The 16,651-nt window shown below is 41.3% G+C and overlaps 1 protein-coding gene across 1 annotated transcript in view; it reads left to right on the top strand.

The window, feature by feature from the left end:
• CDYL (chromodomain Y like) overlaps window positions 1-16,651 on the top strand; it is a 48,081-nt gene that overhangs the window by 21,055 nt on the left and 10,375 nt on the right. The window contains exons 2-3 of the mRNA XM_069960210.1: window positions 9,182-9,845; window positions 15,832-16,085. Coding sequence (XP_069816311.1) covers window positions 9,182-9,845; window positions 15,832-16,085 — 918 coding nt within the window. The remainder of the gene's footprint in view (window positions 1-9,181; window positions 9,846-15,831; window positions 16,086-16,651) is intronic.

Raw genomic sequence — 16,651 nt, 5'->3', positions numbered from 1 at the left:
TCTAAATGGATTGCTGACCCGAGATCAGCGTCATTCCGACGCTGAGCCCCGGCCGGCTCATTAGGACGGATCTCCCCTCAGCGATCGCATCGCGGGGGGGGGGGGGGGGGAGGTCCCCCACTAGACACCTGGGAGAGGGGGCACAGATACTATCCAAATGCAGCTGTCAGCTTTGACAGCTGCATTTGAACAGTTAATTAGCCGGCCGCGGCGGCTAATACCTGCGGTCCCTAGCTGCACATAGCAACCGGGGACCGCGGGCTGCAGAGAGGGCTCACGGCGGGAGCCCTTTCTGCTTACCGTTAACGGCCACATGATGGGTATACCCGTCATGCGTTGTTAAGGGGTTAAGTAGCAACAATTGCTGAACTAATTCCCATATTTCTCCGAGATATAAATTGTTACTATTATAAATATGATATTAAGGTTAGATGTAGGGGTTTGAGACCCTCTAAGTGTATCCAGGGTGCCTTTCAGGTCTTGAGCTGCGTGAGTATGCTTGTTCAAGAGCTACTCCAGAGTGCTCGATACTTGAGTAAAATTGCAAGTCTCCTCCCCTGTTTGGTAGCTTTACTTAGCCAATAAACATGTGGAGAAGGGGCTAGCACATCCTGCTATGCTGTAACCATGTTGGCTGCTGGCATAGCAGTGATTGGCGTGCCGCATAGGGTGACCTTTGTCAAATGTGTACTAGCTGTCCATACCCCTGACCCACATGCACAAGTGATAAACATGCAAATTGCTAAACTGCTAACCCAGGAGATATTGCCATATAGGCTTTTGGGACCTGAGGCATTCCACAGCCACTTGGTGACAGCCGTCCCTCGGTATTCAGATGACACTATTTTACCTGCTGTGGTGTTTCCACCTTACACCAGAATGTGACAGGTAACATCACCCATGCCCTAACCAATGCAATTGCTTGGAAGTTTCACCTAACCACCAACATTTGGACAAGTGCTTGTGGCCAGGGTTGCTACACAGATTGCACACTGGGTGAACCTTGTGGAGGCCGGGACCAAGCCGGATCCCTGGGTGAGGAGATGAGGAGAACAGGCATCCAACACAAGCATGGGAGGGAGTATGTAGCTGACCTTACCATTGTCCTCCCTGATCCGTCTGCACCTTTTTGACTATTGGGTGTCTAAGCTGGACACACGTCAGAAACTGGCGCTGTACACTTTGGAGTTGCTTGCCTGCCCTTTATCTTGTCAGAGAGGGTATTTAGCGATGCTAAGGGATCATTACTGATAGATGTACCCATCTGTCAACTTATAATGCTGACAGGCTGATACTTACCAAAATGAATAAAGCCTGGATTTCCCTAGACTTTGCTGCTTCATGCAGGTGGAGAAACTAAGTCAAGAGCCAGATGCGTTTGCAAGCTGTAACTGGATAGCCATATATCCCTATTACCCTCAAGAAAAGCTATATTTTGCATTGTACTTTATGGGGAGAAAAATATACATGACAGCACATCCACACAACTTATGACTTACCATCTGCTTCTTAGCACAATATACTACTAAAATCAGGAATTGGTTACATTTTGATCAAAGTGCATAAGCCCACACACCACATCAAGGTTACTGATAAAGTGTTGGTCCCTAACTTAAATTGTCGTAGTCCTGCGCAGCAACCACCACCACAACAACACCGGCGCCACGGGAGGAAGTAGCCCAGTTGCCCGGCAACCCCAGCATTGCCAGACATAGCCCCCCTGGGCTCTGGGCCACAGACACATTGCCGCCATAGCAATGGCCGCTGCAATTAAATAACACCACACAACAGGAGAAGCAGATGGGAAAAAAAAAATCTTACCCTTTGCTATCAGTCAGTGAGACTGAGTAAAGCCAGGCTCTGACCCTATATATACTTACTGATTAAAGGGGTAGTGCGGCGCTAAACAATTATTCACAAAATAACACACATTACAAAGTTATACAACTTTGTAATGTATGTTGTGTATGTGAATGGCCCCCTTCCCCGTGTCCCCCCACCCACGCTAGACCCAGAAATGTGGGGCATTATACTCACCGCATCTCTTGTCGCCATCTTGGGACAATGACGTAGTCTTTGGGAGGCCGGCCGAACCGCTCTATCCGTCCCTCATGCCGACCCCCATAACTGTTCTTAGCCGCGATTGGCTGAGCACAGTTATGCTCAGCCAATCGTGCTGAGCTGCTGACGCGGCAGAGGGGGGCCAGCATGAGGGACGGAGAAAGCGGTTCGGCCGGCCTCCCAAAGACTACGTCATTGTCCCAAGATGGCGGACAGAGGTTGACACGAGATGCGGTGAGTATAATGCACCACACTTCCGGGTCTAGCGTGGGTAGGGGGGGGGACACAGGGAAGGGGGCCATTGTTATACATAACATACTTTACAAAGTTGTATACCTTTTGTAATGTGTGTTCTTTTGTGAATAATTGTTTAGCGCCGCACTACCTCTTTAAAATCACCTGTGTCGGGGAGGAGTGCTGAACCAAAGCATTAAGGGGGAAAAAGGAGGGACAGAATCTACAATGTACTCTATTGAGAGAGAAATAGACATGGCAGCACATCCACAGAACTTATGACTGACCATCTGCTTCTCAACACAATATACTACCAACATCTTGCATTGGTTTTTCCTTTCCTTCTTCTTCCTCCTCCTTCCCAACTCTTCCAAATTTTTAATTATTGCATGCCCTTCTCGTTTTTCTTTTTTTACAATGCTGGAAACATTTCTTTTTTCCTAGTTAAAGATTTTGGGGTGTAAAGACACAAGTTGCAAGTTATCAATGGCATACGCCAGTCTTAAATAGAGGCCCGTCCCTTTTTTCCTGGATGAATGTACTAAGAGGCATACGCTGAGCGGCCCTGTGCCGGATGCAAGTGTAGATTTGTATCATAATTAACACCTGCAAACCAGCGTAAATCATGATAAATCAGTTGCGTGAGGAGGCCACGGCCATTTTGACTCGAAACAACACCCCCACCTTCTAGGTGAATGGGGGATGCGGCTGGCATATACCACAGAGAAGGGGCAAATCTGCCCCTTTTCCTTGGCACACACTGGGGGAACATATTAGTAAATGTCCCTCTTTGTATGCAGTTTCTTCCAAGCCACCTTTTAAAAACAGTGGTCATTTTAAGCCCAATTGCATTTAACTAGATAAGTCTCTCCCTAGTTTGCCCCTCGTCTTTTGGATCTACAAATTTATATATTTTGTAAAGGTATTCTGAACCCTCAACAAATTGTACGTTCTTTTTTATAGACAGGATTTTTAATGCCTTAATATTTTTGGACTGCTAGTCATTTTCTCTCCTGTTACTAAAGTTCCTTAAGAGCTGGTTGTACACAGCAGGGTAGTTTCTAGGTAATTTGACCACTCGGGTGAACCTCAAAAGAATCGATAACCCCCTTCCCTATCCGCTGCCTTTGAAATAATGCGGAAAATAATAATGTTACATAATTGGATCAATGTAAATCAATTATTTATTTTCTAATGTCTACCAGTTTCAAAATTAGGTTTATTTACTATAGACATTTTTAGGCTGGGTTCACACTACGTATATTTCAGTCAGTATTGTGGTCCTCATATTGCAACCAAAACCAGGAGTGGATTAAAAACACAGTAAGGCTCTGTTCACACAATGGTGAAATTGAGTGGATGGCCGCCATATAACAGTAAATAACTGCCATTATTTCAATATAACAGCCGTTGTTTTAAAATAACAGCAAATATTTGCCATTAAATGGCGGCCATCCACTTAATTTCACCATTGTGTGAACAGATCCTTTCTGTGTTTTTAATCCACTCCTGGTTTTGGTTGCAGTATGAGGACCACAATACTGACTGAAATATACGTAGTGTGAACCCAGCCTTAACATGTAAAAGAATAACTCACAGAGGCCCTAGCGTAACTCCCAGAAATTCATTGTATTACACATTGTATCTAATGAAATTAATTATAATATACACCGTACACCCTGAAATTCTTTATAATACACACTGTATCCCTTGAAATTCTCTATAATACACACTGTATCTCTTTAAATTCTTTACATTCCTTATAATACACACTGTACTCCCTGAAATTCATTACAGAACACGCGGTACAAGAAAAACTGAAGAAGCAGCCAATTTATACTATTCTGTTCATTTTTTCCTCCTCACATTCCAAGAGCCATAACTCTTTTACTTTTCCATCTACATGGCCATACGATACTGTGTTGTTGTTTTTTTTTTTTTTATTCTTGACTTTTTGAGTAAGTGTTCTTTCTAATGACACCAAATCTATCAAACGCTCTGGAAACAAAAAAAAAAGAAATTATTTGTGGAATTGAAAACAAAAAGTGAAAAGTGTATTTGAAAACAAAAATGCTTTGAGGCAATTTGTACGCAGTGCTCCTTGTGGTAAAACTGACATGTTTTCTTTATTTTGTGGGTCAGTATGATTACAGAAATACCCAATTTATATAGTTCTCGTTTTGTTGCACTACTAAAAACTCCTTTTAATAAATGCCTAAAATTGCCGTATTTACCCTGCAGCTTTAGGAAGAGGAAACCTTTTTGCTTTACAAAAGATATAAAGGCTATATTAAAAGAAGAAAAGTCTGCAAATAAGAGATATAAAGAGATTGAAAAGTGTGGCTGATGTGTAAAGATGTGTACAATTAAACAGAAGGAGGAAAGGCAGATCATACATGCTGCTAAAGCCTTGAAAGAAAAGAAATGGCCAAATCTGAAGGGGAATAAAGTCCTTTTCAGATATGTTAGTGACAGCAAGAAAGGAAACTGGCATTACAAAACTTAGTAATGGGGAGAATACCTTTTATGATGGCTTCACTTCTAAAAAAAAAAAAAGATAACTAAGAATCAACAATGTGAATGACCCCAAACCAGCATGGCTTTAAAGCGACTCTGTACCCACAATCTGACTCCCCCCCCCCCCCCCCCCAAGCCGCTTGTACCTTCGGATAGGTGCTTTTAATCCAAGATCTGTCCTGGGGTCCGTTCTGCAGGTGATGCAGTTATTGTCCTAAAAAACAACTTTTAAACTTGCAGCCCTGTGTCAAACGGCCGGGGCTTACAGAATCTGTGCCCTAACTTTGCATAACCCCTCCATGCCTCCTCCTCATCTTTAGGAATGCCACTGGCAGGATATTTCCTATTCCTCTGCAGTGAAAACTGCACAGGTGCCTTAACGATCCAGCCCATGTGACACAGGTGACACAGGTAATAAATAGGAGACAATCTGCCTCGAGCATTCCTAATGATGAGGGCGGGGAGGAGGGACAGAGAGGTTGTTCCAGCCTAATGCGTACACAATCTAAGCCCCGGCCGTTGGGTACAGGGCTGCAAGTTTAAAAGTAGTTTTTTAGGACAATAACTGCATCACCTGCCGAACGGACCACAGGGCAGATCTTGGATTAAAAGCAGCTATCTGAAGGTACAAGCGGTTTGGGGGGGGTTTCAGATTGTGGGTACAGAGTCGCTTTAATGAGGGCAGCTCATGTCAGACTAATCTCATAGATTTTTTATTTATTTTTTTATTGATTTGACCATGTAAGTGCTAGATGATGGTGGTGCCATGACTATTGCCTACCTGGACTTCAGCAAAGCTTTTGATCCATATAAAGAGCTGATGGAGAAGTTCCTTAAAAATAGACCTAAAGGGAAACTGTCCAAAACTGCTGACACTGTTAGATTGGTCAAGAAGACACATTGTATCTCTCATATATCTGTCTGTGCTTCTAGAATGTAGAAAGAATGCTTTTATTATATAATACAAAGAGTCAAAGAGGCTTTCCTGAGCTGAAGTGCACCAACCTGTAACACCTCCTTGCTGCCTCCTATACCTGAACCTGTTTTGTACCCCACCTCCAGGTGTCAATAAAGTAGGGAGGGGGAGAGAGGAAGATCCCAACTTGCAGCTATTGAGGAGCTTGGCAAAGCCTCCTTGACCCTTTGTATCATAGAATAAAAGCACATATCTCCTTGACCTAACAGCAGTTTGGAACATGAATTACAGCTGACAGATTCCCTTTAATCCCGGGTAGTTTAATGGATTTGTGGTTGGCTGATGGATAGATATCAGAGGGTTGTATTTAGTGGTGTGTTTCTGAGTAGGGACTAGTTACAAAGTGGTGTACCACAAGGGTCTATTTTGGGTCTTGTTCTTTTTAATATGTTTGTAAGTGACATAGGAGAAGGTATGTAAGGTTTGTCTGATTGCCCATGACACAAAATTGCTCAAAAGAATTGATATTCCTCGAGGTGTCAGTAATATGGAAAGACATTTAGCGTTAGTGGATAAGTGTTCAAAACAATAGAAAGTGCTGTTCAGTGTTTCCAAATGTAAAATAATACACTTGGGGAGATAAAATCCTCTATCCAAGTATTATATCTGCAGTTATGTGTTAGATAAGACTTCAGAACAGAAGGATTTAGGGGTAGTGATTTCTGACAGCCTCAAAATGAGTCGCCAGTGCAAACAGGTGGCAGGGAAAGATAATCAAATGCTGGGTTGTATAGCTAGAGATAGGAAGAGACAGATATTGATCCTGCTGTATAGAGCTGAGACCACATCTGGAAAACTGCTCAGTTATGGAGACCTCACCTACAAAAAGATAATGCTAAAATAGAAAGGGTCCAATTAAACACATTTCAAATGTACAAACATTTTGATAAGGTACAGTTTAAGAGACATTTAGGTAAATTATGTGCAGTGTTGCTTGGTAACAGCAGGATCATAGTTTAGAGAAGTGATTAAATCTAGGGTAGGGCTGGGTGATATAGGCAAAAAAAATGGGTGTAATAGGCATAGTGAATGGGGGTATAGGAATAGTAGAGCTATAGTAGATGAGGCGTATAGTAGTAGATAAGGGGACCAGCAGTAGTAATAGTGAAGAAAGTAGTAGTGGGAGTAGTAGCAGTAGTGAGAGTAGTATTGGGAATAGTTGTTGTAGTGAAGTTAGCATTGGGGTAGGAGTACTAGCAGTAGTGGGAGTAGTAGTAGCAGTAGTGGGAGTAATAGTAGTTACTTGGAAAGCGTGGTGTGGGTGAGGTGCGGGGAGCCATGCTGGGTCCTCGCCCGCTCTCCGGTAATGTCGCTCTTGGTCTCTCCTGCTTCGATGCTCCTCAGTGCCTGGCTACTGCTCCTGGATAATCTCTTGCATTTTAAATTTTCTGAGGTCAATATGCAGGTTTAATCATGTAATAATTTTATTGCCAGCGTCGCCACACACGTGGCGATACTAAATAAATATATGTACTTTTCAATTTTTTTACATTTACTATTGTATTAGGGGCTATGGGGATTATGTGATTTCACTTTATTAATTTTTTTGTGTGTGTGTGTTTTTTTTTTTACTTAATTTCATGGTCCCACTACAGTGACCTTACTGTATAATTGCTTAATTACAGGCATATTGCATTGCAATGCTGATCTGCACTGCAAAGCAATGTGCCTGTAATAGGCAAGGTTGATCAGACTCAGCCTAAGGCTGAGCCTGATCAGCCACAGTTGCTGTGACACGGTAGGCCTTGAGGAGACCCCCTTGATGTCAGAGTAACTATTGGAGCTGTCTGATCACTCCGCACAGCCCCGATTGGGAAGGGAGGGAGAATTCTCCCTCCTTTTATCACTATAGGTGCTGTGATCGCACTGATTGCAGCACCTATAGTGTTAACCACTGAGATCCGGGCTCAGCCCAGGTCTCGGCAGTTGCATCGGGTGCCCGACTATCACTGATGGCTTGGATCACCCATGGATATCACAGCAAAGTTCCTGCACCTGCGTCATCCCAGTCATGTCCATCTGCCAGATTAGGACATGTTGATACATTATTTGCGAAAAGGGGGTTAAGCATCTTTCTGATCTCTATTATTGAGAATGTTAACTCCTTTCTCTATAGTTAAGACATTAGTTTAAGCAAAGCAAATACACAAGCTCACCCATTTATGTACACTACTCTAGTATGCCCTACTGGTAGCTTGCAGAACACTATGGCATCCATAAACCAACACTCACGTTCTAGGAAAAATGTGTATAAAACCTTGCTTTTATTAAATATGGTTCAAATCAGAGGATAAAACTGGACATGTTTTAAATCAGCTTAGGGTGGGTTCACACTGCGTTTTTGCAATCCGTTTAACGGATACGCTTTTTTTTAACAGACAAGAAAATAGAGTCAGCAACGTTTTTGTGTCCGTAAAAAAAAAAGGATCCATTTCGATCCGTTTTTTTAAATAATGGAAGTCAATGGAAAAACGGATCAAAACTGATGCACACAAATGCATCCGTTTTTTGCAATCATTCTTACTCATGACATAAAAGCTAGGTGGATTATCCATTGCAGTAATTTGTTTCTGTTTTATTAGTTATTGTCAGTATTCTGTTTGCAATATTGTGTCCACAACCCTTCCATATTATTTACAATTATGATCTTTAATTAAACTACTAAAGAAAGTAGAAACTGCTAAATTGTGAGTTTACTTTTCATCCACGGCAGTTAACAAATGTTCTAGTCCTTTGTTACTTGTATCAGACATTTATCTATAACCTTTCTTGTGACTGGGTTGGACACTTTTTGAAAAGCATTATTTTTATTCTTGCTTTATGCCTATTAGGCTATGTTAACACAACGTCAAAAATAGAGAAAAGGTGTCCGATTTTGAAATGTAAAATAACATCTGTTATTGACGCGATTTAACTGACTGCTATGGCAATGCATTGAAGTCAGTGAAAAGACGGACATCCAATGCACACAATGTATGGAATAACAGGCGTTTTTACCGCGGATGTCAAAATAATGAACATGATGATTATTTTTGGACGTTTTTTATTAGCTCATACACAGTTTTTCTTTTGTCTCCGTTTTTACTATTAAATTCAGTGGACTTTTCAATTAAGCCACACCCAAAGGCCAATTAATAACCCCAAACTAGAATAATGTACCAACAGCCGTCATTGCACTAAGGGGAGGAAAGACAGCTAAATGACATCCGTTATTTCAGACTCAAAATAACGGACATCATTTTAAAGTGAGCTGAAAAAACGTTGTGTGAACATAGCTTTATGGTGCAAGAAAGAAAAAAATCAAATTTTTTCACCTTTATTTATAATATATTTTACACATTCTAAATGTAACTTTTATGTATGTTATGAATAGTATTCTATTTTTATTTTCAGGTTGAAAGAATTGTTGACAAAAGGAAAAATAAAAAAGGCAGAATCGAATATTTGGTGCACTGGAAAGGATATGACAGTGGTGATGACACCTGGGAGCCAGAGCAACATCTCGTAAACTGTGAGGAATATATTCTTGAATTTAATAGAAGGCTTAATGAAAAGCCAAAAGACAGCAACACAATATCAAAAACAAATAGGACATCTCCCAATAATGCCAGGAAGCAAATCTCCAGGTCAACAAATAGTTCCTTTTCAAGAACTTCACCAAAATCTTTGACTCTCAGTAAGGATAGTGACTCCAAAAATACTCAACTTTCTACTAGTCCAAAATTACGCAAAAGTCCTTCTCAATTAATTCCAGTAAGGAAAAATATGGACCTTTCTAGATCAGGTATCAAAATTCTTGTACCAAAAAGTCCTATGAAAAACAGGAGTTCAGTAGATGGTTTTCAGAACGAACCTGGAGAAAAGCTAAACAATATTGAACAAGAACAGGATTCTGTAGCTCCAGAAGTAACTGCTGAGAAACCAGTTGGAGCTTTACTTGGACCTGGTGCTGAAAGGGCTCGAATGGGAAGTAGACCAAGACCACCCTCACTAGTACCACAAATCCAGCTGCCATTGACTATTACCACAGCATCAGCATTAGCAGTAAATGGAAAAGGTAGGAAATCTGTCTGCATGAAATCTCACAAAAATCTGATATTTTTTTTTATATATGGCAAACTTTTATGGATGCTTATTTTTGGATTCGACATACTGTAAGAAAAATGTCAGCAGAAAGCAGATCTGTCAGTAGCTTGTTTGTTAATATGTAAATGAAGCTCAAACTGAAACTCAATACCAAGGGAGTATTTCACAAAAAAGAGTCAAGTGTAAGCCTGTCCCCTCTTCTTCACCAGAGAACATAAGCATTCAACAGGGAAGGTACCTAATTTATTAACAAACAGGCTCCTATCAAGTCCTGATTAAATATATATTTATACAATTATACTAGGAGGCCTGGGGATCATTTAAGCGTTTTCTTTATGATCAATGTATTCCAGTGTTCTGTACCACTTCATGTGGAAACATGAGGGGAGTGCAGCATGTGCACTTGGGTGATTTGCATTTGTATATGAATGACCTTAGACTTTTCTACATTTGTCTATCCTATTTGCAAAACACAGAAACGTGTTTGAAAGGGAGACATAGCATTGCCCTGGCCCTAACAGGAGATGTTCCTGATGATTGGAGATATCGCCTATCTGGACTTCTGCAAAGCCTTTGATACAGTTCTCCATAAAGAGCTGATAGAGAAGTTAGTGGAAATTGGACTTAACCCATGGATAGTTCAGTGGATTTGGCTGCAAGGATAGATACCAGATGGTTGTTGTTAATGGTGTATATTCCGAGCTGAGATTAGTTACAAGTGGTGTGCCACAAGGGTCTGTTCTAGGTCCTGTTTTTATAATATGTTTTTAAGAGACATAAGATTTGAGAAGTAAGGTGATGACACAAAAACTGATGACACAAAAGTGCGTAGTAGGGTTGATTTTTCTAAAAGTGTCTGTAATATGTAAAATTATTTAGCTTTTCTAGATAAGTGTTCAAAACAATACAATTTGAGTTGTTTTTGAAAGCATTTAGTAATATGCTTTATAGCCCGCTCCATTAACATAAATAGCAATGGACAGGAGCTGTCCTATTGACATGAATATGAAACATTACTGAGTGTACTTTTACTTTTTAGCCTTTGAATAGGCCACAGGAAGAATGGGGCTTAGCTGTGAGCTTCATCTATTGAAATGTACTGGTGTCACCTCTCCTTGTAAAGCAGTACAGATCACTTTACAACCCCCTCCTTCATATCATTACAGACAGTATGGAAAGCCTCAGGTTTGTTTTAGGGCCATATCATAAACGGTGATGTAGAGGAGAAAGCATACGCCGACCTGTCAGATCAGCGTTCGCTTCCTCCTCATTCCCCGCTTGCTGTCTGTGCTATTACAAGCACAGACATCAAGTGGGGAGCTGCGGGAGGGGCAGTCCGAACTATCTTTAGATCATCTGGGCTGCCTATTCAAGAGAGCGGCGGTCAGATGCCACTGCTTCTATTACACGAAGCAATGGGCAGCAGACGATCGCTACCGTGATTGCGTTGTTAGGTCATGTTTGAAGACCACAATTAGCCAACATCGTGCATGTGTACAAAGAAAATTTGCCATCACTGCCTCCATTTTGCAATACGGGTATTATTGCTCTCACATCAGCCACTATCTGCTGTTTTTTTAATAATGCAAGTTAATGAAAAATGGATCCTGACCGATCTGTTTTTACCATCTACTTTTCCACATAAAACTGATAAGGCAGCAAAAATGCAGTGTGAACCTAGCGCAAGGCATATATATATATATATATATATATATATATATATATATATATATATATATATATATATATATATATATATATGAGCCTTACTTCCCAGTAAGGCTAGGTTCTCTGCATTTTGCATGTTTTACTGTATCTGTTTCAATACATTTATTTCTATTGTACAGAAAAACATGGTCAACCACATCTTAGTGTATGTTAAAAAAAAATCTGTTTTAATTAGAAGTCAATGAAAAACTGATGTTGCAGTATGACATACAACATATTCCATTTTTACCATCTGTTTTTACATCAGTTACCCCCCCCCCCCCTTTAAACAGACAGCAAAAACACAGCATGGCCCTAGCCTGGGGCACAATGACTGTCCACTGTTGTTTTGGGTCTATGACTGTCAGAACAATGGAAATAACTAAGGCAAATGTATACAAAACCTTACCTGCAGTTTGTGACTTAACCCAAAGATGATTTTTCATTGTCTTCTTTGAAGTGTCATAATCTTGTCGTTTTTTAGTCTATATACCTAAATGAGGGCTTGTTTTTTTGTGCGACAAGTTGTACTTTTTATTGTCACCATCTTAATGTATATGTGACTTTTTGATTGCTTTCATTTCTTTCTTTTTTTATCGCAAATTACAAAATACAGAAAATCTGGTGCAGTTTTAAAATTATTTCTTTTCATCGTGTTCACCATATGGGATAATTGTATAGTTCTGGTAGAATGTGGTGATACCAAATACGTGAGTGTTATTATTTTATATTTTATGTAAAAATTATTTTGTTAGGGGAAATTGTGTAATTATATTTAGTATAATAAAAAGTAAAGTTTTGGAAAATATAATTTTATCGGTCCCACAAAAGGAATTGACATGCAATACTCAGATCGGTTAGTTAATGCACTGCTCTACTAGTATAGTGCAGTGTATTATCCTGTCAAAATAACATTGATAGGCTTGCCTTTATTAGGCCCCCTAGTGCCATAGAAATCCATCTGTATCCCAGCTATTTTGTCACCCTAATACTGATGATGTGACAGAAGCCCAGAAACTACTTAAAGGAGAAGTCTGGCAAACATTTTTATTTAAGTATTGTATTGCCCCCCTAAAAGTTATACAAATTACTAATATACCCTTATTACGGGAAATGCTTATAAAGTGCTTTTTTCCCTGCACTTACTACTGCATCAAGGCTTCACTTCCTGGATAAAATGGTGATGTCACGACCCGATTCCCAGAGCTGTGCGGGCTGTGGCTGCTGGAGAGGATGATGGCAGGGGGACACTGGGGCACACAGGGCACTGGAGGGACACTGAGCATCCCCCTACCATCATCCTCTCCAGCAGCCACAGCCGCACAGCTCTGGGAGTTATCCAGGAAGTGAAGCCTTGATGCAGTAGTAAGTACAGGGAAAAAGAGCGCTTCATGTGCATTTCCCACAATAAGTGTATATTGGTGATTTATATAACTTTTGGAGGATAATACAATACTTTAATAAACATTTTTGCTGGGCTTCTCCTTTAAATGCCGAAATCACAATTTGACCACAGCATCTTAGGAGTTAAACTGCAACAATCAAAGGTTACTCTGCCCTTGATGGTTAGAGCAAGGGCCTTGCTGCCATGCAACAGTCCAGTTCCAGTGATATTCTGCACAGGGACCAGTGCAAGGCTACTTTTGCCTCTTTAACAAAACACTTATTGTGGTCATCAAGGGATTAAAAAAATACAGTTCCTATGCAAACCATTCCCCTCAAATCCAGTTTGTAATGATATATAGTTTTAATGTAGATGTAATGTAATCTATGTTCATTAGTTATTAAGCATACAATAAATGTGTAGTATGAAGCATAGCTGATATTAAAATATCACTCGCTAATGAGATTTGGAACCCCCTCAATAGAATATTGATGGCCTATCCTAAGTATATGCAGGAATAGGCACTAAGAAGGTGTCATGGCCAGTACACCAATCTGGTTACTATAAAATTAAGATGGACACTTGGGCATTTACACTTATTAAGAGAAACATGTAGACCAGAGAATGCAAAAATGAGGTGGGGATGAAACAAGTAGCACTGAAAGCAAAGGCCCCCCTCCCTGCATAATCACTCCGCTCTCCCCGGCCCCCCTTCATGCCTTATCACTCCGCTTTCCCCTGCCCCCCTTCATGCCTTATCACTCCGCTCTCCCCTGCCCCCCTTCATGCCTTATCACTCCGCTCTCCCCGGCCCCCCTCCCTACGTAATTACTTTGATAAACAGATCACTCACCCTTCAGTGTACTCCTGCTGCGGCGCTGGCCCCGGTCTCCGCATATTCTGCAAGCAGCCACACTTACAGGCACTCTGTGTGAGTGCAGGAGAGATTTGAGTGCTCCGTACAGAGCGCCTGTCACCTGAGTTTTATCGGGGAGATTGACAGGCGCTCTGTACGGAGCAGGCAAATCTCTCCTGCACTCACACAGAGCGGCTGTAAGCTGAGTGTGGCTGCTTGCAAAAGATGTGGAGACCGGGGCCAGCGCCGCAGCAGGAGTACACCAGAGGGTGAGTGATCTGTTTATCAAAGTGATTACGTAGGGAGGGGGGCCGGGGAGAGTGGAGTGATAAGGCATGAAGGGGGGCCAGGGAGAGCGGAATGATAAGGCTTGAAGGGGGGCTGGGGAGAGCGGAGTGATAAGGCATGAAGGGGGGCCGGGGAGAGCGGAGTGATAAGGCATGAAGGGGGGCCGGTTAGAGCGGAGTGATAAGGCATGAAGGGGGGCCGGGAAGAGCGGAGTGATAAGGCATGAAGGGGGGCCGGTTAGAGCGGAGTGATAAGGCATGAAGGGGGGCCGGGGAGAGTGGAGTGATTATGCATGAAGGGGGGCCGGGGAGAGCGGAGTGTTAAGGCATGAAGGGGGGCCGGGGAGAGCGGAGTGATTACACAGGAGGTGGCTGCGACCTCCTCCACACTCAGGCCCGCTCTGGAACGGGCGTCAGGTGACGTCTCATGCTCAGGGAGGGCTGTTTTTATGGCTTTGAAAGCTTGAAAGTGCATAACTAGCTAGAGGCCGGCTGAGTCGGGGAAGTCCCCACACTTCCGGTCCGGTGATGTCACGGAACCACGTGACAAATGTAAAAATACAAAGAGACAAAAAATTCGTATTAGAAACCAATGAGACATAGTAATTATATTACAAGACAAATATGTAGGGTAAATGTTAAAATAACCTGGAATACCCCTTTAAGTTTTAGTCAAGTTCTAAAACAATGGGGGGAATTTACCCCCAGTCTGGTGTAGGTTTCTGCAAAAAGTAAAAATGTCATACATGATGAATGAAACTTGCATATAAGACCAGACATAAATATAGGATGTCATCCTGCCACATACACTTTTTATTACTTTGAAAGTAGACCAGGACCAAAAGCAAAGCACATTTTTTTGGAAACAATTGCAAGTTTTAGACACAAAGTGAAAGATTTATCAAACTGGTGTAAAGTAGAATTGGCTCCGTTGCCCCTAGCAACCAATCAGATTCCACCTTTTGTTTTTCAAAGAATCTGTAAGGAATGAAAAGTAGAATCTGATTGGTTGCTAGGGGCCACTAAGACAATTCTACTTTACACCAGTTTGATCAATCTCCCCCAAAAAGTTGATGAATTGTCCCTAGAATGTTAAAGGCAGTTTTTTTGTTTTGTTTTGGGGTTTTTTAAAGCAAAATTGCAAGTTGGCTCTTTGTTCCCACACAGTTTAATTTTACAGACATAATTGTGGCTGTAAAAATAAATGTAAAGCCCCTATTACACGGGGTGATGAGAGGGAGCAAGCGAGTGCCAACCTGTGAGGTCAGCGTTTGCTTGCTCCTCGTTCCCCGCTCGCTGCCAGCACTATTATACGCATCTGCAGCGAGCAGGTAAGAGCCAGGGGGGGCTGCCTGGGTGATCGCTAGATCGTCCAGGCAGGCCATAGAAGATAGCGGCGGTCTGCTGCCACCTCTCCTATTACATGGAGTGATGGCAGCAAATCGCTGCTTTCCTCATCATTTCTTTTTTGACATGTTGAAATACACTATTACACGAAATGATTATTGGGAATAACAGTCGGTATCAGACGAATTTGGCCGATAATCGCTTTGTGTAATAAGGCTTTAAAAGACAATTTTTTTTTCAGTTTTCACACTTTTAATTTAAATAAAAAAAAAAATATCTTCCCCAAAACAACACCTGGAATAGTTGCACTATGGTATTTGTGTATAACAAGTCTTACTTTAAAATAACCGCAACTAACTATTTTAACTATTTACAGGACCATCTACTTTCATGCAGGCATTGACTGCAAATGGCACCAACACTTTACAGACATCAGTAGCAGGCGTTACAGGAAAGAGGAGGTTTATTGATGAGCGAAGAGACCAATCTTTTGATAAAAGGCTTCGATTCAGTGTAAGGCAGACGGAAAGTGCTTACCGATACAGGGATATTGTTGTCCGCAAACAGGATGGGTTTACACATATCTTACTTTCCACAAAATCATCTGAGAATAATTCACTAAATCCAGAGGTTAGTGTTATTAGTAAATGATACATTTGCAAGCTTTGCTTTAACATATTATATTATATTTTCTTTTTACCTATATATTATGTTTCTTGGCTGATTTATGTGTTAGCAGTTTACTTTAAGACTATGAGGGCAAAAAGCCTTGAAAATATACACCAATCAGTACACCATAAAATAAAACCAGTGACAGATAAAGTGAATAACAATGATTTTCTCATTACAATAGCACCTGCCAAGGGGCTCTAAATTAGGCATTAGGTTAACAGTCAGTTTGTGAAGTAAGAAGCAGGAAAAATGGGCAAGCCTACGCAAAAAGGGCTAAACTCTGACGGATACTGGGATGAGTGTAGTACCTTTCTAAAGTGGTTCAACAAATGACAACTGTTGAACTGGCGAGTGATGGGTGTCTATGGCTAAGGGTAGGTGTTCACACTGCGTTTTTCCAGTCCATTTAATGGATCTGTTTTTAAATGGTTACTTAACTTACGTAACACAAAAACATGGTCAAGCAAACTAAAACAAGAAAAAAACAACAGATTTGTTTCAAAACGGATGCAAGCAGTTGCATC

This window comes from Dendropsophus ebraccatus, chromosome 2, assembly GCF_027789765.1.
Source record: "Dendropsophus ebraccatus isolate aDenEbr1 chromosome 2, aDenEbr1.pat, whole genome shotgun sequence".
Lineage (NCBI taxonomy): Eukaryota > Metazoa > Chordata > Amphibia > Anura > Hylidae > Dendropsophus > Dendropsophus ebraccatus.
Note: the sequence above shows the minus strand (reverse complement) of the source record. Positions and strands in the feature narration are given on the sequence as shown.